Source organism: Scyliorhinus canicula, chromosome 6, assembly GCF_902713615.1.
Source record: "Scyliorhinus canicula chromosome 6, sScyCan1.1, whole genome shotgun sequence".
In the NCBI taxonomy this organism is placed as follows: Eukaryota; Metazoa; Chordata; class Chondrichthyes; order Carcharhiniformes; family Scyliorhinidae; genus Scyliorhinus; species Scyliorhinus canicula.
The window spans coordinates 177,241,060-177,264,385 of NC_052151.1; the positions used below are offsets into that span (position 1 = coordinate 177,241,060).

The 23,326-nt window shown below is 46.2% G+C and overlaps 1 protein-coding gene across 3 annotated transcripts in view; it reads left to right on the forward strand.

The window, feature by feature from the left end:
- The window catches only part of fzd3a (frizzled class receptor 3a), a 139,044-nt gene that overhangs the window by 103,217 nt on the left and 12,501 nt on the right, over positions 1 to 23,326 (forward strand). For all 3 annotated transcript variants that reach the window (XM_038800487.1, XM_038800485.1, XM_038800486.1), the window contains 2 exons: positions 2,337 to 3,354; positions 21,613 to 21,761. In XM_038800487.1, the coding sequence (XP_038656415.1) occupies positions 2,337 to 3,354; positions 21,613 to 21,761 (1,167 nt within the window). The remainder of the gene's footprint in view (positions 1 to 2,336; positions 3,355 to 21,612; positions 21,762 to 23,326) is intronic.

The window sequence follows — 23,326 nt, forward strand, 5'->3', positions numbered from 1 at the left end:
TTGGCACAGGAGCACCACGACTGTGCTCGGGAGAGGACAGGCCCGCGATCAGTGCCCACCGAACGTCGGGCCAGCGTCCAAAACTTTCCCCTCCGCCGCCCGGCAAGATCAAGCCGCCACGTCTTGCCGGGCGGCTGAGGAGAAAGACGGCCACCGCGCATGCACGGTTCGCGCCGTCTGCGCGATGAAGTCATCCGCGCATGCGTGGGTTGCCGGTTCCAACCCGCGCATGTTGCACCTCACAACATGCTCACAAATGCGCCATTTTGCGCGTCATTTCCGGCGCGATGAGGTCGCGGCCGGAAAGTCGGAGGCCCGCTTCTAGCCCCCCAGGTGGGGGTGAATTAGGTGCGGGGAGCGGGCCCCGAGGCCGTCGTGAACCTCGGCCCATTTCACGATGGCCATCCCATGGATTAGATTTTTATCAGGAGCGGAGAATACCGCCCATGCTGTTAGGTGAATTGGACAATCTGAATTCTCACTCGGTATACCCGAATAGGTGCCGGAATGTGGCGACTAGGGGATTTTCACAGTAGCTTCATTGCAGTATTAATGTAAGCCTACTTGTGACAATAATAAAGATTAGTATTATTAATATTTTATCTGCAATAAAATCGAGACAATTTTAGCTGAAGCTAATGGGATGATATTTGTCAGCTTCTAAAGCATAGCATGTGCCCAATCTATTGCTCATGTAAAACTCCCATTAAGCTTGAAGTGTGAGCTTGGTTCAACTGGTCGTACTGTGACCTCTGGCTCAAAGGGTCAAAGATGCAACCACTTTTGAGCACATAATCCAAGCCACTCTTCAGTACAGAGCTGAGGGAGTGCTACACTGTGTACATCAGAAGTGATGTAACGCAAGGCCTCATCTCATTTAAGGGTGGCACAGTAGTTCCCACTGCTGCATCATAGCGCTAGGGACCCGGATTCGATTCCAACCTCGGGTGACTGTGTGTGTGAAGTTTGCACTTTTTCCCCGGGTCGGCGAGTGTTTCTTCCGCATGGCCCCGTTTCCTCCTACAGTCCAAAGATGTACAGTTTAGGTGGATTGTTAAATTGCTCATTAGTAGGGTTACCAGGATAGGGTGAAGGCATGGGCAGAAGTAGGGGGCTCATTCCAAGGGCCAGTGCACACTCTATGGGCTGAATGGCCTCCTTCTGCATTGTATGATTCTAAAGTCACCTTGTTTTTTAAAAATTTGTTTCTGGGTTGTGAGCATTGCTGGCAAGGCCAACATTTATTGCCCAACTCTACGAGCCACCTTGAACCACTGCATTCCATCTAGTGTAGGTAACCCACAGTGCTGTTAAGGTTTTGAGCCAGGGTGGCATGGTGGGGCAGTGGTTAGCACTGTTGCCTCACGGCGGCGAGGACCCGGGTTCGATCCCGGATCCAGGTTCGATCCCGGACCCGGATTCGATCCCAGCCCCAGGTCACTGTGTGGAGTTTGTACATTCTCCCCATTTCTGTGTGGGTCTCAACCCCACACCCCAAAATTGTGCAGGGTAGATGGATTGGCCACACTAAATTTCCCCTTAATTGGGGGAAAAAAGAATTTTGATCCATTGACAGTGAAGGAGCAGCACTATAATTCCAATTTAAGGCAATTTGCAAATAGTGGAGCTCCCATGCACCTGCTGGCCTTTTCCTTCTAGATGGTAGAGGTTGTGTGTTTTGAAGTGCCCATGAAAGAAGGTAGGTGAGTTGCTAATGTGAATATTGTAGATCATACGCTTGGATGCCACTGCACAAGTGAAAGAAGTAAAGTGGTAGATAGGTAACAGTCAAATAGGCTGCTTTGTCTTGGATGGTGTTCAGCTTTTTGAGAGGCACCAATCCAGGCAAATTAAGTGTATCCATCACTTTCCTGACTTGTGTCTTGCAGATGGTGGACTGTTCATCTCAAGCATGCTACACTTACGCTAACAAGTTGCCAGATTATCGGTCATTGGTCTACACCTTGGACGTTAAAATTGTTCTCTAGATAAAGATAGCATTGACTGCAGTGGTTTCAGAGAGGCACATCTGGGGATTTCCACTACCTTTGGCGTGAAAGACCTTGGCTGACAACCATATAGATACAACGGTCACATAAGATTATAAGTATTATGGTCTTCAGACTTCTTGCTTTGTTAATATCAGGTTCTCCAGACCAGTTATTTCTGGTATTGTCAGAAACTCTCAAGTATAAAATTTTTTTTGAAAATTATAACCATAATTCTTCCAAATAGAATCAGAAGTGGGGATAAATACAATGTGAAAATTAGATATCTGTATGTAGTAAACTAAGCAATAGGAATTGATATTCTGATTTACTGTTTCTGTTCCACAGATTTCCAGAGTGTGATGAAGCCTACCCACGCCACAGTGACTCTGTTTCAGGTGGTGATCCCACAGAGGAGGCCCCAATGGCTGTGCAGCGGGACTATGGTTTTTGGTGCCCACGGGAATTGAAAATCGATCCTGAGCTTGGCTATTCCTTTCTGGGGGTCACAGACTGTTCACCGCCCTGTCCTAACATGTATTTCAGACGTGAAGAGCTCTCTTTTGCTAGGTACTTCATTGGCGTGATATCTATCGTCTGCCTATCTGCTACACTCTTCACCTTTCTCACGTTCCTCATTGATGTGAAGCGATTCCGCTATCCAGAGCGACCAATCATATTTTATGCAGTCTGTTACATGATGGTTTCCTTGGTGTTCTTCATTGGGTTTCTTCTAGAAGACACAGTTGCCTGCAACAGGAATGATCCTTCAGTTTATAAAGCGTCTACAGTGACACAAGGTTCCCACAATAAGGCATGTACCATATTGTTTATGGTACTTTACTTCTTCACCATGGCAGGCAGTGTCTGGTGGGTCATCCTTACCATCACGTGGTTTTTGGCTGCCGTTCCCAAATGGGGCAGTGAGGCCATAGAGAAGAAAGCACTACTGTTCCACGCTAGTGCCTGGGGGATACCAGGAACTCTCACTATCGTTCTCCTCGCCATGAACAAAATTGAAGGGGACAACATCAGTGGTGTCTGCTTTGTTGGTCTGTATGACATTGATGCGCTGCGATATTTTGTTTTGGCTCCTCTGTGTCTCTATGTGGTGGTAGGGGTTTCTTTGCTGCTGGCAGGTATAATATCCTTGAACCGTGTACGGATTGAAATCCCACTGGAAAAAGAGAATCAGGACAAGTTGGTGAAATTCATGATCCGCATTGGTGTGTTCAGCGTTCTGTACCTCGTGCCACTCCTTGTCGTCATTGGATGTTACTTTTATGAGCAAGCATTTCGTACTGTATGGGAGACAACATGGATTCAGGAACGTTGTCGTGAATACCACATTCCCTGTCCTTACCAGGTATGTCATGCTTCACTGTTTAGGTTGGAACGTAATGGGTAAAGTAATAAAAATCTTTCTATAATCTGTAATGGGTAACCTGTTCGCCCTGCAGCTTCAAGCTGTATTCACTTAGCCCTACGTTACTCCGTAGTTACTGAAAAAACCCAGACTTCAGCAAGAATGTACATTTATGTTTTATATATGTGAGCATATGTAACATAGAAAATTTGACCTGTAACCAGAAATACCATCTAATACTTAAGTGGATGCGTGAGAATAAAAGGAAAGACTTGCATTTATATAGCACCTTCAGACTTCCCAAAGTGCTTCAAAATCAATTAATTTTTAAAACTAAGTTTAGAGTACCCAATTTTTTTTTCACAATTAAGGGGCAATTTAGCGTGGCCAATCCACTGACCCTACATATCTTTGGGTTGTGGGGGTGAGACCCACGCAGACAGGGGGAGAATGGACAAACTCCACACGAACAGTGCCCCAGGGCTGGGAACGAACCCGGGTCCTCAGCAACGTGAGTCAACAGTGCTAACCACTGCGCTACCCTGCCGCTGCTTCAAAATCAATAAGGTACTTTTGAACAATGCACACCATTGCATAGTAGAAAATGTGGCAGTCAATTTCTTCACAGCAAGCTCTCACAAGCAGTGGTGAAATAAATTACCTCATAATCTGCTTTAGATGTTAGTTGAGGGATAAATGTTGTCCAGAACTCTGTTCCTCAAGTTGTATTGGGAGATATTTCACATTTGGTTTTAAATCAGCACCTTCAGCATCTCCAACTATGCAGCATCGCCAACTATGCAGCACCTCTCGGTAGTACAATCAATTCTATAGGAACATGTGAATAGGAGAAGGTCTTTCAAGCCTGTTTGCCTTAGATCATAGCTAATCTCTATCTTAACTCAAATTACCTACACTTGTTTACAATCTCTTAATACCCTTGCCGAACAAAAGTTAGCATTCTCAGTCTTGAAATTTCCATTGATCCTCCACCCAGTTCCAGATTTTCATTACCCTTTGTATGAAGTGCTCCCTGATGAAGTGACCTCTGAACAACTAATCTCCAATTTTAAGATTATGGCACCTTGTTCGGGACTTCCACTAGAGGAAACAGTTTCTCTCTCCAACCCTCACTCAATTTTTCTTTCTTCCCTCCCTACATATCTACTCTCTATCAAATCCTGTAATTATATTACATTCTTGAATTAGATCACCTTTTGGCTTCCATATTTATGTAATACAAGTTTATTCCCAGCCCAGATCATGTACTCGAGATTCTGGAGTGGGCCATGAACCCACAACCTTATGCAACCGTTGAGCCATGACACTTAATGTCTGTGTTTGGGAGTAAACAATAACTATTCCGATTTTGCTGTTGTGGGGGTTTTACTATTGTCCAATCTCCTTGAGTATAATTCAGAGAGCAAAAGATCCATCCCCCCACCCCCAATGTCGAGTATTTTTATACCCTTTTCATGATGACATCACACCAACAATTATTAGTGAACAATGTCAAATGGGACCTTTTGTTAAAAACAAAGTCTCTTTTCTTGTGGCTGTTGTGCTGTTATTAATAATCTGCAATTAGCTTTGCTGCAGTGACTTGTAATTTATAAAGGTCAGAATTGTCTAATCCGCTTTGATGTTGGTGGTGTGGGTGGGAGGGAGGGAGGCAGCGATGGGAATCTACAATTTTGTTGTATTGAGAATCCAAGCTGAATGGCCAGGACACCAGAGATGAAAAGAGTAAAATACGTAGGCCAATCATCAATTGAGTGACATTAAGTTTTGATTTTGAATGCTACAATCTGAAGCAGGAGGGAAGACTGAGGAAAAGTCGGAGTTGCTTCAATTTTGATCTCCTGGGAAAGAATGAGTAGGAGTAGGTCTGATGAGCCTCATTTCTATACAGCAAAGATGGAAGGGATACGGAGAAGTATTTATAACATGACCACCTGAAGCATAGGAGGATTAAGAAAAGATAATTCAGCGTACTAATGGCCACAATTGATTTTGTAATGCAACGTGGCTCAAAATACATGCTACATAACCCTACTACCAAGTTCTTTAGCTTCAAATTCCATATTATTGTTTAGAAATCAATCCAAAGTATTAGTTAATTATTTTCAACAGATGCTGTAAATATTGGCTGACAGTTATTAGCATGTGTGCTGATAGTTGTTAGGATAAAAACAGATTTCCAATGGTTGTGTTGAAAGCTCATGGTATTTCTGTGACAGGTATGTGTTGATTTATCACTGATTTTCACAGAGAAATGAGATTGAATGGATGAAATGTCTGCATATTTTAAAATCATTACAAGTCTCCATTCCCAATGCTGTGCATTTCACTGAGTGAAGTGACTGATACTTGGTATTAAACAATCAGATATTGAGCTTGAATGTGTCAGTCTGGTGTGAAAAAGCAAGCAAAATAAGACCAGGAGATAGTCTTGTTATATTGAAGGAAGGGGCAAGTGACCATATACAGATTGAACTCGACTGCAGAAACCAGATTACCCGAGCGTCAAAAGCTGAACATAAAGTCCAACTGCAGCAACTTATTTGGAGAGCCAGCCCATACGTGACTGGCCAAATGATGGCTTTTGTGCTGTAACCATTCTGTGGCTACTAATATTCCAATAAAACAGTTGAGTGATCTGACTGCACAAAGGGAAAGGCTGATTGTTCTAGGTTTGCTTCCATTCAGTCTGCTGTTTGGGAGGGAGTCCCAACAATTTGGACCAGCGACAGTAAATGAATGGCGATTATAGTTCTAAGTCAGTGTGGTGTGTGACTTGGAGGGGAGCACATCCCCAGATGTTCGTGAGGAGCACTTTGCAGGGTTGGCTGGGTAGGGTGTGTTTCGTCATTTCCGGTGCTTATGTCGTTGCTGGGTAGTCTTGTCTAGTTTTATTCTTTCTTAACTTTTCTGCCGTGATTTTGTTATAACTGAGTTTCCTAGGCCACTTCAGAGGGCAATTATATTGCTGTGGGTCTGGAGCCACATGTAGACCAGATTGGGTAAGCACCATGGATATCCTTTCCTAGAGGACATTAGTGAGCCAGGTGGATATTTATGACAGTCAAGTAATTTCATGTTCATCACTCTGACATTATCATTTTATTCCAGATTTCATAAATTTGAGTGCTACCTTTTTTAATTCATTGTTACGGGATGTGGACTTTGCTGGCTCGGCCAGCATTTGGTGCCCATCCCTAATTGCCCTCAAGAAGATGGTGGTGAGCTGTCTTGAACTGCTGCAATTCATGTGATGTAGGTACACACACTGAGCGATTACGGAGGGAGTTCAAGGATTTTGACCCAGCGACAATGAAGCAATAGTGATATATTTGCAAGTCAGGATGGTAAGTGACTTGGAGGGGAACTTCCAGGTGGTGGTGTTCCCATATGTCCGTTGCCCTTGTCCTTCTCGATTGTAATGGTGGTGGGTTTGGAAGGTGCTGCCTGAGGAGCCTGGATGAGTTCCTGCAGTGCATCTTGTGGATGATGCACATTGCTGCTACTGAGAGTCAGTGGTAGAGGGAGTGAATATTTGTTGAAGGGATGCCAATCAAGTGGGCTGCTTTGTCCTGGATGGGTGTTGGGCTTCTCGAGTGTTGTTGGAGCTGCACTCATCTAGACAAATGGGGAGTATTCCATTGCACTTCAGACTTGTGCCTTGTGGACAGGTTTTGGGGAGTCAGGAGGTAAGTTACTTGTCACCGGATTCCTTGCCCCTTACCTGCTAATATAGCCACAGTATTTCTATGGCTAGTCCAGTTCAGTTTCAGGTCAGTGGCGACCCCCAGGATATTGATAGTGGAATGTCATTGAATGTCAGGGTGGCGATGGTTTGATTCTCTCTTATTGGTGATGATCTTTGCCTAGCAGAATGATACTTGCCACCTATCAGCCCAAGCCTGGATATTGTCCAAGTCTTGCTGCATTTGCACATGGACTGCTTTAGTGTCTGAGGAATCACGAATGGTGCTGAATATTGTGCAATCATCAATAAACGTCCCCACATCTGACCTTACTTTGGAAGGAAGGTCATTGGTGAAGCAGCTGAAGATGGTTGGACCTGGGACACTACCCTGAGGAACTCCTGCAGTGATGTTCCAGGACTGAGGTGACTGATCTTCCAACAACCACAACTATCTTCTTGTGGAGAGATTTCCCCTTGATTCCCATTGACCCCAGTTTTGCTAGGGCTCCTTAATGCCACAGTTGATCTAATCTGCTTTGATGTCAAGGGCAGTCACTCGCTCCTCATCTCTGGAGTCTTTTGTCCATGTTTAAACATGGTGAAACTTGAACCATGTCACTGGAGTTTTAGTCCAGACCTAAGGATTACTAGTCCAACAATATTATTACTATTATTGTGAGGTAGAATCATTGTCTGTTCTGCTCACAATTTTATGATTAGAACAGGAAGCCAGTCTCTTGTTGCCCCCCTCTGCTCCTTGAAGGTTCACAACTGACATGGATGGGTCGTTCTTTGTACAATGTGTGCAGGAGGGTTTTCTGACACAATATGTTGACAGGCCAACAAGAGGTGAGGCCACTTTGGATTTGGTTTTGGGTAATGAACCAGGACAGGTGTTAGATCTGGAGGTAGGTGAACACTTTGGAGACAGTGACCACAATTCGGTGACCTTTACGTTAGTGATGGAAAGGGATAAGTATACCCCGCAGAGCAAGAGTTATAGCTGGGGGAAGGGCAATTATGATGCCATTAGACATGACTTAGGATGTGTTGGTTGGAGAAGTAGGCTGCAAGGGTTGGGCACACTGGATATGTGGAGCTTGTTCAAGGAACAGCTATTGCATGTTCTTGATAAGTACGTACCAGTCAGGCAGGGAGGAAGGGGTCGAGCGAGGGAACCGTGGTTTACCAAAGAAGTGGAATCTCTTGTTAAGAGGAAGAAGGAGGCCTATGTGAAGATGAGGCGTGAAGTTTCAGTTGGGGCACTTGATAGTTACAAGGAAGCGAGGAAGGATCTAAAGAGAGAGCTGAGACGAGCAAGGAGGGGACATGAGAAGTCTTTGGCAGGTAGGATCAAGGAAAACCCAAAAGCTTTCTATAGGTATGTCAGGAATAAAAGAATGACTAGGGTAAGAGTAGGGCCAGTCAAGGACAGTGGTGGGAAGTTGTGTGTGGAGGCTGAGGAGATAAGCGAGATACTAAATGAATACTTTTCGTCAGTATTCACTCAAGAAAAAGATAATATTGTGGAGGAGAATGCTGAGACCCAGGCTATTAGAATAGATGGCATTGAGGTGCGTAGGGAAGACGTGTTGGCAATTCTGGACAAGGTGAAAATAGATAAGTCCCCGGGGCCGGATGGGATTTATCCTAGGATTCTCTGGGAAGCCAGGGAAGAGATTGCTGAGCCTTTGGCTTTGATTTTTAGGTCATCATTGGCTACAGGAATAGTGCCAGAGGACTGGAGGATAGCAAATGTGGTCCCTTTGTTCAAGAAGGGGAGTAGAGATAACCCCGGTAACTATAGGCCGGTGAGCCTAACGTCTGTGGTGGGTAAAGTCTTGGAGAGGATTATAAAAGATACGATTTATAATCATCTAGATAGGAATAATATGATTAGGGATAGTCAGCATGGTTTTGTGAAGGGTAGGTCATGCCTCACAAACCTTATCGAGTTCTTTGAGAAGGTGACTGAACAGGTAGACGAGGGTAGAGCAGTTGATGTGGTGTATATGGATTTCAGTAAAGCGTTTGATAAGGTTCCCCACGGTCGTCTATTGCAGAAAATACGGAGGCTGGGGATTGAGGGTGATTTAGAGATGTGGATCAGAAATTGGCTAGTTGAAAGAAGACAGAGAGTGGTAGTTGATGGGAAATGTTCAGAATGGAGTTCAGTTACGAGTGGCGTACCACAAGGATCTGTTCTGGGGCCGTTGCTGTTTGTCATTTTTATAAATGACCTAGAGGAGGGCGCAGAAGGATGGGTGAGTAAATTTGCAGACGACACTAAAGTCGGTGGAGTTGTAGACAGTGCGGAAGGATGTTGCAGGTTACAGAGGGACATAGATAAGCTGCAGAGCTGGGCTGAGAGGTGGCAAATGGAGTTTAATGTGGAAAAGTGTGAGGTGATTCACTTTGGAAAGAATAACAGGAATGCGGAATATTTGGCTAATGGTAAAATTCTTGGTAGTGTGGATGAGCAGAGGGATCTCGGTGTCCATGTACATAGATCCCTGAAAGTTGCCACCCAGGTTGATAGGGTTGTGAAGAAGGCCTATGGTGTGTTGGCCTTTATTGGTAGAGGGATTGAGTTCCGGAGCCATGAGGTCATGATGCAGCTGTACCAAACTCTGGTACGGCCGCATTTGGAGTATTGCGTACAGTTCTGGTCGCCTCATTATAGGAAGGACGTGGAAGCTTTGGAACGGGTGCAGAGGAGATTTACCAGGATGTTGCCTGGTATGGAGGGAAAATCTTATGAGGAAAGGCTGATGGACTTGAGGTTGTTTTCGTTAGAGAGAAGAAGGTTAAGAGGTGACTTAATAGAGGCATACAAAATGATCAGAGGGTTAGATAGGGTGGACAGCGAGAGCCTTCTCCCGCGGATGGAGGTGGCTAGCACGAGGGGACATAGCCTTAAATTGAGGGGTAATAGATATAGGACAGAGGTCAGAGGTGGGTTTTTTACGCAAAGAGTGGTGAGGCCGTGGAATGCCCTACCTGCAACAGTAGTGAACTCGCCAACATTGAGGGCATTTAAAAATTTATTGGATAAGCATATGGATGATAAGGGCATAGTGTAGGTTAGATGGCCTTTAGTTTTTTTTTTCCATGTCGGTGCAACATTGAGGGCCGAAGGGCCTGTACTGCGCTGTATCGTTCTATGTTCTATGTTCTATGTACATGTCACACAGACTACGCAAGACTGGTAGCATTCACTTAAAGACTCTTTATTTGTACTGATATGTCACACAGACATTGAACTCGATAAATGTCAGTTTATATTGTCACAGACTCTTTAACTCAATATACTAAAATGTTACTCAACTTTCGAATTAAACTCAAGTATTATCCTAGCCGAACAGCTGGTCAGGCTCTTCTCTGGGGGTTTACTGGTCTCAGAGTACCTAATTTGGGGGTCGTCTTCTGGTTTCCAACGTTTTCGCTCCTGAAGCTTTGATCTCCTGTACGTTTTATGCTATTTGTTCCTCTTCTAGAATATTCAATGACTTATATGTAAGACCCTCCTGTAGCTGAGGTAATTCTTCCAAAAGGTCTGATAAACAAGACATATCTGTTTCATTATTTCATAAGCAGATCTCCATTCTAATTTTTTTAAACTTTTCCCGATTAAGGGGCAATTTAGCTTGGTCAATTCACCTACCCCGCACATCTTTGGGTTGTGGGGGTGAGACCCATGCAGACATGGGGAGAATGTGCAAGCTTCACACGGACAGTGACTCAGGGCCGGGATCGAACCTGGGTCCTAGGCGCTGTGAAGCAGCAGTGCTAACCACCGTGCCACCCCGAGCAGTTCTCCATCCTAACGGCCCTTTGCAACCACAAAGATCAGGTGGCCTCTTGCTCAGGGTCTGCAAATGCCTGCGGCTGCCTGGTTCCAACGTCTCTTTTCCCTTTTCGCTATAAAGTTGCTATCTTTTGCTTATGATCTTTCTTCTGACTCACCCTGATAGGTTGCATGTCTGGACACGTGTGGTTTCCATCATTGTCCACTTTTTATTGCAGTACTTGACCAAATTTCTCATCATGCAATTTCCAGCTCCACTTCGTAGATACAATGGACTCTTTCTAAATTGACACCTACAAACATATAGGACAAGTTCCCTGCTCTAACACTTCTGAAAATGAAATCATCAACCAATAAGGGATGACTACAAGTAATTTGCATTAATTTGTATAATAACATCTTTTTATTCCTTGTATTCAAGTGCCAGCATTGATTCGATTTACTCACCATCATTAATCACCTTGTCAGTATTATAAGAAAATGGTAGTTATGCTGATTACTTTGCACAAGCATTTATAGAACAGTACAGCACAGAACAGGCCCTTCGGCCCTCGATGTTGTGCCAAGCCTTGTCCGAAACCAAGATCAAGCTATTCTATTCCCTGTTGTTCTGGTGTGCTCCATGTGCCTATCCAATAACCGCTTGAAAGTTCCTAAAGTGTCCGACTCGACTATCACAGCAGGCAGTCCATTCCAGACTCTAACCACTCCACCTCATCCACTACTCTACCAATCTTGGTGTCATCAGCAAATTTACTGACCCACCCTTCAGCCCCCTCCTCCAAGTCATTGATAAAAATCACAAATAGCAGAGGACCCAGCACTGATCCCTGTGGTATACCGCTGGTAACTGGTCTCCAGTCTGAAAATTTTCCATCCACCACCACCCTCCTGTCTTCTATGTGATAGTCAGTTACTTATCCAATTGGCCAAATTACCCTCTAACCCGCATCTCCTTACTTTCTTCATGAGCCGACCATGGGGAACCTTATCAAATGCCTTACTAAAATCGATGTATACGACATCAACTGCTCTACCTTCATCTACACACTTAGTTACCTCCTCAAAGAATTCAATCAAATTTGTGAGGCAAGACTTACCCTTCATGAGTCCATGTTGACTATCCCGGATTAAGCTGCATCTTTCCAACTGGTCATAAATCCTATCCTTCAGGACCTTTTCCATTAACTTACCGACCACCGAAATAAGACTAATCAGCCTATAATTGCCAGGGTCATTCCTATTCCCTTTCTTGAATAGAGGAACAACATCCGCCACTCTCCAGTCCTCTGGCACTATCCCCGTGGACAGTAAGGACCCAAAGATCAGAGCCAAAGGCTCCGCAATCTCCTCCCTTGCCTCCCAATCCTAGGATATATCCCATCTGGCCCAGGGGACTTGTCGACCCGAACGTTTTTCAAAATTGCTAATACATCCTTCCTCAGAACATCTACCTCCTCCGCCTCAGGGACAGCCAGGCTAGCGATCTGGGGCCTCCGATCCATGGGCACGTGCGGTCTCAGGGGGGCCTATATTTTCATGGACGCTCTGTGGTGCGAGTCCGCCATGTCCCGCGGGGCGGCTGCCACCGTGCGCATACACAGACCCCCGACCCGGACGTGCAGGGCCCCGTATCAGCAGGCAGAGCTGCGTGGAGTACTCCAGAGCCCTGCTAGCCCTCTTCAGGTAGGAGAAGGGGCACCTTCTGGTTTGCCTCGCCCACTGCAAAATCTTCTTGTCCAAGTAGCGGTGCAACCACACCACCATTTCCCTCGTCAGCTCCCCCACCTCCTTGTTAGCACCCTGTGCACCTGATCCACCATGAGGGGCCGATCAAAATCCCCCACACCCAACAGCTGCTCCAACATCCTTGCTCCATAGTTGCCAGCGCCTGCTCCCTCAATACTCTTGGACATCCCAACTATCCTTAAATTCTGTCGTCTGGAGCCATTGTTTTGTTTGGGGTTGGGGTTGGTTGGTAAGGGGTATTGTTCACTTTCATGTGATGTAAATGTACATTTCGGAAGGATGTTGTTTGCGGGTGGAGAGGAGCTGATTGGGAGGGTTAGCTTACTGATGGTGATTACAGGTTTTTCTTTATCTCATTTAGTAGGTGGGTTTTGTGGCCATCTTGGATGGACGTGGTGCTTGTACTTTCTGGGCAGTTGCTTGATAAATCCTTTTGGTGGACTCTGGGATGAGGTGGGGTGGGAGGCTCCAATTCGGTTGTTCACCTGGAATGTAAGAGGGTTGGGGGGGGTCCCCGAGTGAAAAGATCGAGAGTATTGGCTCACTTCAGGAATCTGAGGGCTGATGTATTTTTGCAGGAGACCCATTGCGCAAGAAGTGGGGTGACCCAGGTATTTCATTCGGGCTTTGACAGTCGGCAGAGGGAGCGACGATTTTAATTATACAAACTGGTTCCTTTTCCGGCTTCCAAGACTGTGACGTTCACCAACAGCAGATACGTGATAGTTGGTGGGCCCTTGGCAGAAACGTTGGTGATATTGGCTAATGTCTACATTCCAAATTGAGACGATACATCGTTTGTGAGGAGGCTATTGGCTTCCATTCCAGATCTGGACACTCTTCAACTGGTCTTTGGAGGGGATCTAAACTGCGTACTTAATCCTAAATTGGATTGATCTGGGCCTAAATCCTCCATCGGCGGTAGCTAAGGTGCTGTTAGCTTTCACGGAGCAGATGGGAGAGGAAAACCGTGGCGGTTTTTACACCCGAGAGATGAGGAATTTTAGTTTTTTTTTCTTAAGTCCACAAGCTTCATTCAAGGATAGACTTTTCTGCTGGGTAAGTCTCTTCTCCCATGGCTAAGGAAGGAGGAGTACTCGGCTGTAGTTATTTCGGACCATACTCCACATTTTGTGGCCTTGGTTCTGAAGTCGGGCCCTTCTCAACGGCCACCGTAAAGGTTGGATGCAGCACTGTTAGCGGACAAGGGGTTCTGTGAGTGCATGTCTACTGCCATTGAGGAACATGTTAGATTCAACAAGAATGAGTCTATACACACCCTCCACACTGTGGGAAGCCTTGAAGGCAGTTGTTAGAGTGGAGATAATCTCCTACAAGGCATATCTAGATCGGACTGCAAGAACAGAACGGCAGAGGCTGGTGGAGAATATCCTTGAGGTAGACCATCACGTGATCCTACCCCGGAGCTGCTGGTGAGCAGGAAGAAGCTGCAGACGCAGTTGGATCTGTTGAGCGGTGCTCAAATCGGGTATTTTACGAATATAGCGAGAAGGCCCGCCGTCTTTGAGCCCATGGTGAAACTGCCAAGACCCTCGGGACACACCGGCTCGGAGACGCCAGTTGGTGCTGCTGGTCCGACGTGAGCCGGCGACACCTGAAGTGGCAGGTGGCTTCCCGGGAGATCATTCACATTATGGATTCGGATGGCAACTTGGACTCCGTCCCAGTTAAAGTTAATGGGCTTTTGAAGCATTTATAAGAGTATTTTCAGGTCCGAGCCCCCGGAGGGGTTTGGGCACGTAGATATTCTTAAGTGGGTTGTCTTTCCAGTGGTGGAGATGGAGAGACAGGAGGAGTTGGAGGCACTGTTAATCCCTGAGGAGATACTAAAAAGTAAAGCTCCTGGCCCCGATGGGTTCGCTATTGAGTTTTATAAGAAGTTTGCGGGCCAGTTGACTCCATTGATGGTAGACATGTTCAATGATCTCTTGACCCATAGCTCGTTGCCCGCCATGTTCTCACAGGTTTCTATCTCTTTTGTACTGAAGAAGGACAAGAACCCACGGAATGTGGGTCACAACGACCCAGATCACAATTAAACGCAGACACCAAACTACTGTTGCGAGACATCCGGTAGCGGCTATGAAGGAGTAAGTCGCACATTTGGTGGCTCCCGCTCTGGTTGGATTTTTGGACCTTTCCCCCGGACATTTTTCTGGTTTTAAACGATGAATTCGAAGGCTGAGACAATTGGGCTCCGTTTCCACGTATTAGTGTATGGAGCAAAGGACCAGAAGTGCACGAAAAGGCAGAAATAAGAAGTTAGCCAAGAGCTGTGTTGAAGCTGCAGTGTGAGACAGTATGGCCGAGGACCGGACCCCTGGGGTGGCGGCGAAGTGACCAACGGAGCAGGTGATGGAGGCCTTCCAGGGTGGTTTTGCCAAGCAGAAGCGGGAATGTTTGGGCCCGATTAAAGAATAGATCGATGGCTAGAGCATAGATTGGACGCCCAGGATTGGGCGATCAAGAAGGCGCTGGCTGAGCAGGAGGAGCATCAAACAGCAGTGGAGCTGGAGGTGGGGATGCTTCGGGACCGGCAGAAAAGGCTCCTGGAGAAGGTGGAGGACCTTGATAATCGGTCCCACCGGCAGAACTTAAGAATTGTCGGGCTCCCAGAGGGGGCTGAAGGAGCTGACACTGGGGCATACGTAGCGGGTATGTTCGAAAAACTGCTGGGGGACGGGGAATTCCCCCGAACGTTGGAGGTGGACAGGGCATACAGAGCGCTTGCAAGGAAGCCGCGAGCGGGGGACCCTCCGAGGGCAATAGTGGTGAGATTCCATAGGTTCCTGGACAAGGAATCCATTCTTCGGTGAGCCAAACGAGCGCGGAGTTGTAAGTGGGACAAAAGTATGCTGCGGGTGTACCAGGACCTGAGCGTGGAGGTGGCGAGAAAGAGAGCAGGCTCTATCTTCTTCAAGAAGCAGGTGAAGTTCAGTCTGCTGTATCCAGCTCGTCTTTGGGTCACACATGAGGACCAGCATCATTATTTTGAGTCGCCCAATGAAGCACTGGAATTTGCTAAAAGAACAGGACTGGTGGGGGACTGAGAACTCTCGAACTTCGAGGCAACTTGTTGGCCTATATTGGGCCACTTTTTTTCCCCCTTGTTTTTTGGGTTTTGTTTTCCTGTTTCTAATTGGTTATGTCTCCCCTTACTGTTTCGTTTCTGTTTTTGGTTCTGTTTAAGAAAAGGGGGGGTAATAGTCGATTTTTTGTTTTTGGGTTCTTTTTTCGGTGGATGATGACAATGTCCCTTTTGTTTTTAATGGATGTGCACTTTTGTGGGATGGAGACGTGCCTGTTTGAGTTTTGGTGGGTGGTGCTTTTGTTTTTGTGTTTTTTTTTTTGCTGTGGGGTGTTTGTCTGGGGGTTGTTAGATGAGTGAATTTGTTTGCATGAGTGGGGGTAGGGGAGTGAGGGAACAATAGGTGGGAGATTTCTTGGTGCCGGGGCGGGGCCACCAAGCTAGCTGCGTGAGCGAGCTCACAGAAGCACAGTGGAGGGTGTTTATTCACTTAGTTTACTAGATGGGTTAGGTTTCGGGGGTGGGGGCCGCCGTGGGGCGGACCGGAGGAGGTGCGGTGCAGGGGCTGGAGGCTGGCCCAAGAATGGGGATGGCTGATCGGCAGGGCGGGGGGGCACTTTGCCCCCAACTAGACTGATCACCTGGAATGTTGGTGGGCTAAATGGGCCAGTAAAGAGGGCATGTGTGTTTGCGGACCTGAGGGGACTGAAGGCAGACATGGTAATGCTGCAGGAGACGCACCTTAGAGTAGTGGACCAGGTTAGATTGAGGAAGGGCTGGATCAGCCAGTTCTTCAACTCGGGGCTGGACACAAAAATTAGAGAGTTGCGATTCTGATTAACAAGCGGGTGGTATTTGAGGTGGGAAGAATAGTCTCGTATGTGGGAGGTTGATATATCATGGTTAGTGGTAAGCTGCAGGGGATGACAGTTGTGCTGGTCAATGTATATGCGCCAAATTGGGATGACGGGGATTTTATAAAGGGGGTGCCAGGGAAGATTCCGGACCTGGACACGCACAAGCTGATCATGGAAGGGGATTTTAATACAGTTATTGATCCCGGCCTGGACCGGCCATGCTCGAGAACAGGCAGGGTGCCAGCAATAGCAAAGGAGCTGAAAGGGTTCGTGGAGCAGGTGGGGGATGTGGATCCATGGAGATTTAGGCAGCCGAGGGCGAAAGAGTTTTCTTTTTACTCCTTGCTCTCCGGGGCATCATAACCATGTTTAACAGCCTTCTTATATTGGCCACTAGCTGTCTGCCCTTAACGAACCCCGTCTGATCCTCCACAATAACATCCGGTACACAGTCCTTAATCCTGGAGGACAAACTTTTGGCCAGCAGTTTGGCATCTACGTTCAACAAGGAAATCGGTCTGTGAGACCCACATAGCTCCGGGTCCTTGTCCCGTTTCAGGATAAGCGAGATCATGGCCTGTGATATCGTCTGGGGCAGAACCCCTCTTTCTCTAGCCTCGTTGAAGATCTTCATCAGCACCGGCCCCAATATTCCGGAAAACCTTTTATAGAACTCGACTGGGTACCCATCCGGTCCTGGGGCCTTACCCGACTGCATGGGCCTCAAACCCTCCACTATCTTCTCCAGCCCGATCGGGGCCCCTAGCCCTTCTACCAGCTCCCCGTCCACCCTCGGGAAAGTCAGCCCCTCCAGGAAGTGCCTCATCCCCTCCGGCCCCGCAGGGGGTTCCAACCTGTACAACCTGCTGGAACAGTCCAGGACTCCGGTTGCAAGTGTACGGACGAACAGGACGACTTCGGACTATTTTAGACTGCACCGGGGGAAGAGACAGGGATGCCCCTTCTCCCCGCTGCTGTTTGCGCTGGCAATAGAGTTGCTGGCAATTGCTCTGAGGGCCTCAAGGGGCTGGAAGGGACTGGCCCGAGGTGGGGTGGAGCATAGGGTCTTGCTGTATGCAGATGACCTGCTTTTATATGTCTCAGACCCAATGGAGGAGATGGAAGATTTTAAGGGAATTTGGCCGGTTTTCGGGGTATAAGCTCAATATGGGGAAGAACGAGATGTTTGTGGTCCAGGCGAGGGGTCAGGAGAGGCAACTGGGGGAACTGCCGTTCAGAGTGGTAGGAGAAAGTTTCAGGTACCTAGGTATCCAAGTGGCGAGGGATTGGGACTGGCTACCTAATTGAATCTGGCCCGGCTGGTGGATAAGATGAAGGAGGATTTCCGGAGATGGGATGCGCTCTCGTTGTCTCTGGTGGGCAGAGTTCAAACGGTAAAAATGACGATCCTCCCAAGATTCCAATTTGTTTTTCAATGCCTCCCCATCTTCATCCCGCTGTCCTTTTTTAAGCGGGTCAATAAAGTTTTTGTGGGGGGGCACGTCCCCGCGTGTGAAGAGGGCAATGCTCGAGCAGAGTCGGGGGGGGGGGGGGCTGGCACCGGTGAATTTCAGCAATTATTACTGGGTGGCCATTATAGCCATGGTGAGGAGGTGGCTGGTGGGGAGGAGCCGGCGTGGGTGCGCATTGAGGCGGCTTCTTGCAAGGGCACAAGTTTGGGGGCGTTGGTAACAGCGGCTCTGCCGTTCCCGCGGGCGCAGTACTCCACCAGTCCAGTGGTGGTGGCGGCCCTGAGAGTCTGGGGGCTGTGGAGGACACATGTGGGAGCAGAGGGGGCATCGGTATGGTCCCCAATCTGCGATAATCAACGGTTTGCCCCGGCGAGGATGGACGGGGGGTTCCAAATTTGGCGGAGAGCGGGCATCGAGAGGATGGGGGACACTTTTTTCTGAGGACACATTTTTACCAACCGGCCAACCTTCGGGACCCAATCCGCCCGACCTTCGCGACCCACGCCGGCCAACCTGCGCGACCCACCATTTGTTCTTACCTTGTTTGCTGCTGACAAAAATGGAGGAAATGATTTTGGGTCCCTTTGGCCCTCGTACATACTCCTCCAATCGAACCTGTTGGATGAAGCGTTCCAGTGTCGGAAAGTATGGAGTCTCCATCTGTCCAAAGTTCTGCAATGTCTTCCGGTAAAAGTTTATCACATAAACCCCCCCAAACTTGTTAAAAAGAAATAAAAATAAAATGAATAAAATAAAATGAAAAAAATAAAAATTAAATGAATAAAATAAATGAATGAAATGAATAAAACCTCCCAGAACTTGTAAAACAAAAAGCTATCACTGTTTTAAAAAAGACGACATACATGCGCATAGTTTTGGGCATGCGCGCCACTAATCTGGCACGCATGCGCAGTGCAGCCCCATTTCTTTACATGTTCGTGGCCATTTTGAAGGCAGCTTGCTGTCGGCGTTTTTAACAGCCGGCTGCTGTGGCTGTTGCGTGCAGATTTGCACAATCAGGAGCGACGCGACAGATGGCTCCGCGACCCTCCCGACACCCGCCCGTGACCCACCCGCAGGTCATGTTCCCGAGTTTGACAATGCCTGCTCTAAAGTTATTTTTAAAAATATATACTGCAGTTGATGGTGACAGAGAATAAGAATTGAACCAGGATTGGATTTAGCCACCTGCTTGTTGAATAGCCCACAAACATCAAATATCTCCCATTGGCAAAATAGCTACTTGGATTAAATGCTGATTGACTGTCAAGTCTGGTGGAACTGTACTCCAGAAGGAGTCATTATCAGCAGTAAAGGCTGAAAATTAAGAGGGTCTAAATATGCCTAGACATGTGATGCGCAAGAAGTATAATTAGTTTGTCTAAAATTGCTGCTTGATTTCTCTAACACCTTGGGTCATTATGTCCAACATATCTGTCAGACTGTCCAACATTATATTGTCTCTCAGGCTACTGTCATGTTATGCATCAAATTCAAGACCACATTACATATTTGTGAAGCATGAAAGAGAATTAAAAGAACATGGGAGCTGTTATCTGTCAATTTGATTCCTAAGTCCTGTTGAAGCTTGCTGTTGCTTTTTTAGCCTGTCTCAGTACCCCACAGATTAGAGCAGTGTTTAATAAAGACTTGAAAATATCATTGGCAATGTAAGATCCACTTGAAATAAGCTGACCATTGAATGTTTCTTAAAACATCAAAAGTTAACCCATACATAATTTAATTTTTCTAAGGCTGTCACTTTTTTTTTAACAGAATTTTTATCCTAAAACTGTAACCAATCTGCAGAAAGACGTCAAATTCAAAACTGAACCCACAACTTCTATTAGGGGGGGTCCCACTGAGAGGTTAGGAAAGGGTATTGTATGGATTGAAAATCATCACTTTGGAATAAAGGCAGGAATGCCTAATGCTTGCCGTGAGTACCTGAAATCACAATCAGACTCATAGAACCATAGACTTTACCGTGCAGAAGGAGGCCATTAGGCCCATCGAGTCTGCACCGGCCCTTGGAAAGAGCACCCTACTTAAGCCCACACTTCCACCCTATCCCAGTAACCTTACCCAACCGTTCTGGACACGAAGGGTAATTTAGCATGGCCAATCCACCTAACCTGCACATCTTTGGATTGTGGGAGGAAACCGGAGCACCTGGAGGAAATCCACGCAGACACGAGGAGAACTTGCAGACTCTGCACAGACAGGAATCAAATCTGGGACCCTGGAGCTGTGAATGAACAATGCTAACTACTGTGCTACCGTGCCACCCAATGCCGACTCACCAATGCCATGAAATTGTTCATCCCAATCCAGGATATAAAGCATGTCCTGGCTGAAAATTTAAGTTGGTCGTTGAAACAAAGTGTGCTGGACGATGATGGGACTTGTGTAAGCTCAACTCCCTGTCTCACTAGTTATGGATACTGCCTTTTATGGCACAGAATTATATTGCCTTCTACATCAAAATCCTTGAATTGTACACAGTATATTTAGCTCCCTAATGATTTTAAGACTGAGGAAAAAGTCAGTTGAGTTCATCAAGTTTTCTCCGTACCATGATGGCAAAGCATAATCATAAAAAAATACTTCCCACCTCCCCTTTCGTTACCCATACCCTATAGTCCTCGGAAAGGCATGTGCATGAGTGGTTTGATATGATAAATCGGGCATAACACTCATTGTTGCCTGAATTATAAGATGGAATTCTCAGCACATCCGGCAAGCGCACATTACAGTGACATGTATCTTTCTATAGCTTGTCAACCTCAATGCCATCTTTCCTGTACCATCTCCATATTCTTTAATATCATTAGAATCCAGAAATCTATCAATTTCTGTCATGAACATGCTCGATACACCTGCCAATGTGAGCTCTCGGAGCTTCTGAGAAATGTGGAGTGATGGTTGTAGTCCGTTGATGTGTCTTGCACAGTGTGGGTTAGACGGCTGTTATTTTTGTTTTAAATTTAGAGTACAAATGTTATCCATTTTCTTCCATCTCCTACGGCATGTGAATTTGGTAAATGATAAGAAGCCAACATTCAACCCTCTGACGAAGAGTCATCTAGACTCGTAGCGTTAGCTCTGCTCTCTTTTCATAGATGCTGTCAGATCTGCTTCGATTTCCCAGCATTTTCTGTTTTTGTTTCAAATTCACAGCAATTTGCTTTCGTTTAGTTATTAATGGCTGTACTTACATCTTCATTAATTTTAACAAAAGCAAAGTTTTAAATGCACAAGTAAAAGTTTATTTTTCTGAAATTAGCCGACTTTACACCCGACATTCCCTTGAAGGCTCACTGGTAAATGTAGTAAAGGAAGAGGTAGGGAGGCACAATGCAACACTGCTCAGAGGCTGGGATTTGGCATTGTGTAGTAGGATGCAGAGTGGTCATGTGTTGTGGGATGGGATGTGTAGTCAATCAGCATCCATAACGAGAAAAAACAAATTAATGAGTGAGATGTTAGCCTAAATTAGAATGAAATTGTTTTTTCCTCTGAGTTGTCTGTAAAATTCCACAATATACCAACATGGCTATTCTTGGTATTTTTGTTCTTCCATGTGTTGTTAAATTATCCTTTCCTCTCATTAGGTCACCCAGGTGAGCCGTCCCGATCTTATTCTCTTCCTCATGAAGTACCTCATGGCTCTGGTTGTTGGAATTCCCTCTGTATTCTGGGTTGGCAGTAAGAAGACCTGCTTTGAATGGGCCAGCTTCTTCCATGGTCGCAAGAAAAAAGAGTGAGTCTGCTTCTTGTGCTGTGTACTATTGCACTTATGCTGTACTCTTTCTGCACCACCTGCCACACATTTATACCGATGTGGAAAGGGCAGGTGGAGGAACTGAGTAAGTTAGTGTTTTGTCCCCCTTTTTTTGGGTCTTGCTGTCTCATTCCAAAAGCAGAGTGCCAGATCCCACTCATGCTGAGCTATGTTTGAGACCTGCTTCTCAGCAGGCCACTGGGATGCTCAAAATGCACTGAGAGGGATGAGCGGGTGCTGTGCATCTGACATCGCTCCTTTTGAGATGGTAATATCTCTAGTGGTCATGTGTTACTCCAGTTTTAGTACAGGTCGTTCCTGTGGTTTTATTGTAAAACCACATTTTAATTGGTGGATGACATTTCTGATCAGGACTGGAACAAGTGCTCAGGAATTGTGAATGACAAATATGTGCTTGTAAGCAATGTCTAGCTGGAGACTGAGGATATTTTTTAAAAATATAAATTTAGAATATCCAATTCTTTTTTTTTAAATTAAGGGTGATTTAGCATGGCCAATCCACCTACCCTGCACATCTTTGGGTTATGGGGTGAGACCCACGCAGACTTGGGGAGAACGTGCAAACTCCACACAGACAGTGACCCAGGGCCGGGATTGAACCGGGTCCTCGGCACCTTGAGGCAGCAGTGCTAACTACTGCGCCACGATGTCGCCCAGTGGAGTCTGAGGACATGTAGAATGCTGCGCTACTTTTCACAGCTGAATTCCATCAAATGGTAGGGGAGCTAAACTAGGCCTGTGAACACCAGAGAGGTAGTCTTTGGGGGTGGAAATGGGACGAGGCCTGGGAGGGATCGTAAGTGTAATTATCCAGTCTGCCCATTTGCCAGGAAGTCCTGTTCACCAGCTGCACGGGTTAATGGTCAACTCTGATTCATGGGAACTCCCTTGCTATTTTTCAAATGGTGCCATGGGATCTGTGCTGGGGGGCAGACAGGCCTCAGATAAACATCTCAAACCAAACAACACCACCTCCAACTGTGCTGCACTCCCTCAATACTTACTGCAGTCATCAGAAACGTCAGTCTTAATTACAAATCAAGTGTGTTACAATTCCTGTCGAGACCAATAAGGGGCTAGTTTAGCACAGTGGGCTAAACAGCTGGCTTGTAATGCAGAACAAGGCCAGCAGCGCGGGTTCAATTCCCGTACCAGCCTCCCCCAACACGCGCCGGAATGTGGCGACTAGGGGCTTTTCACAGTAACTTCATTGAAGTCTACTTGTGACAATAAGCTATTATAATATTATTATGTTATAACTTTTAAAAGGATATTTAAATTTCCTGTAACTGATCAGAAGGATCTCAGAAAGATTTCAAATTTTAAGACTTTTATTGTAACAAATAAACAAAATGTGACAATTACTAATCACTTTTTTTAGTAGGGAACTTGCACTTTGAACTACAGAAAATATCCCTTGTGACTTTTTAAAAAACGTCTTTATTGAGTTTTCATTTTTTAATATCCAACAATTCATAAATTGCAAATTACAAAACCATGCCAAAAAAAACCATACATACTTT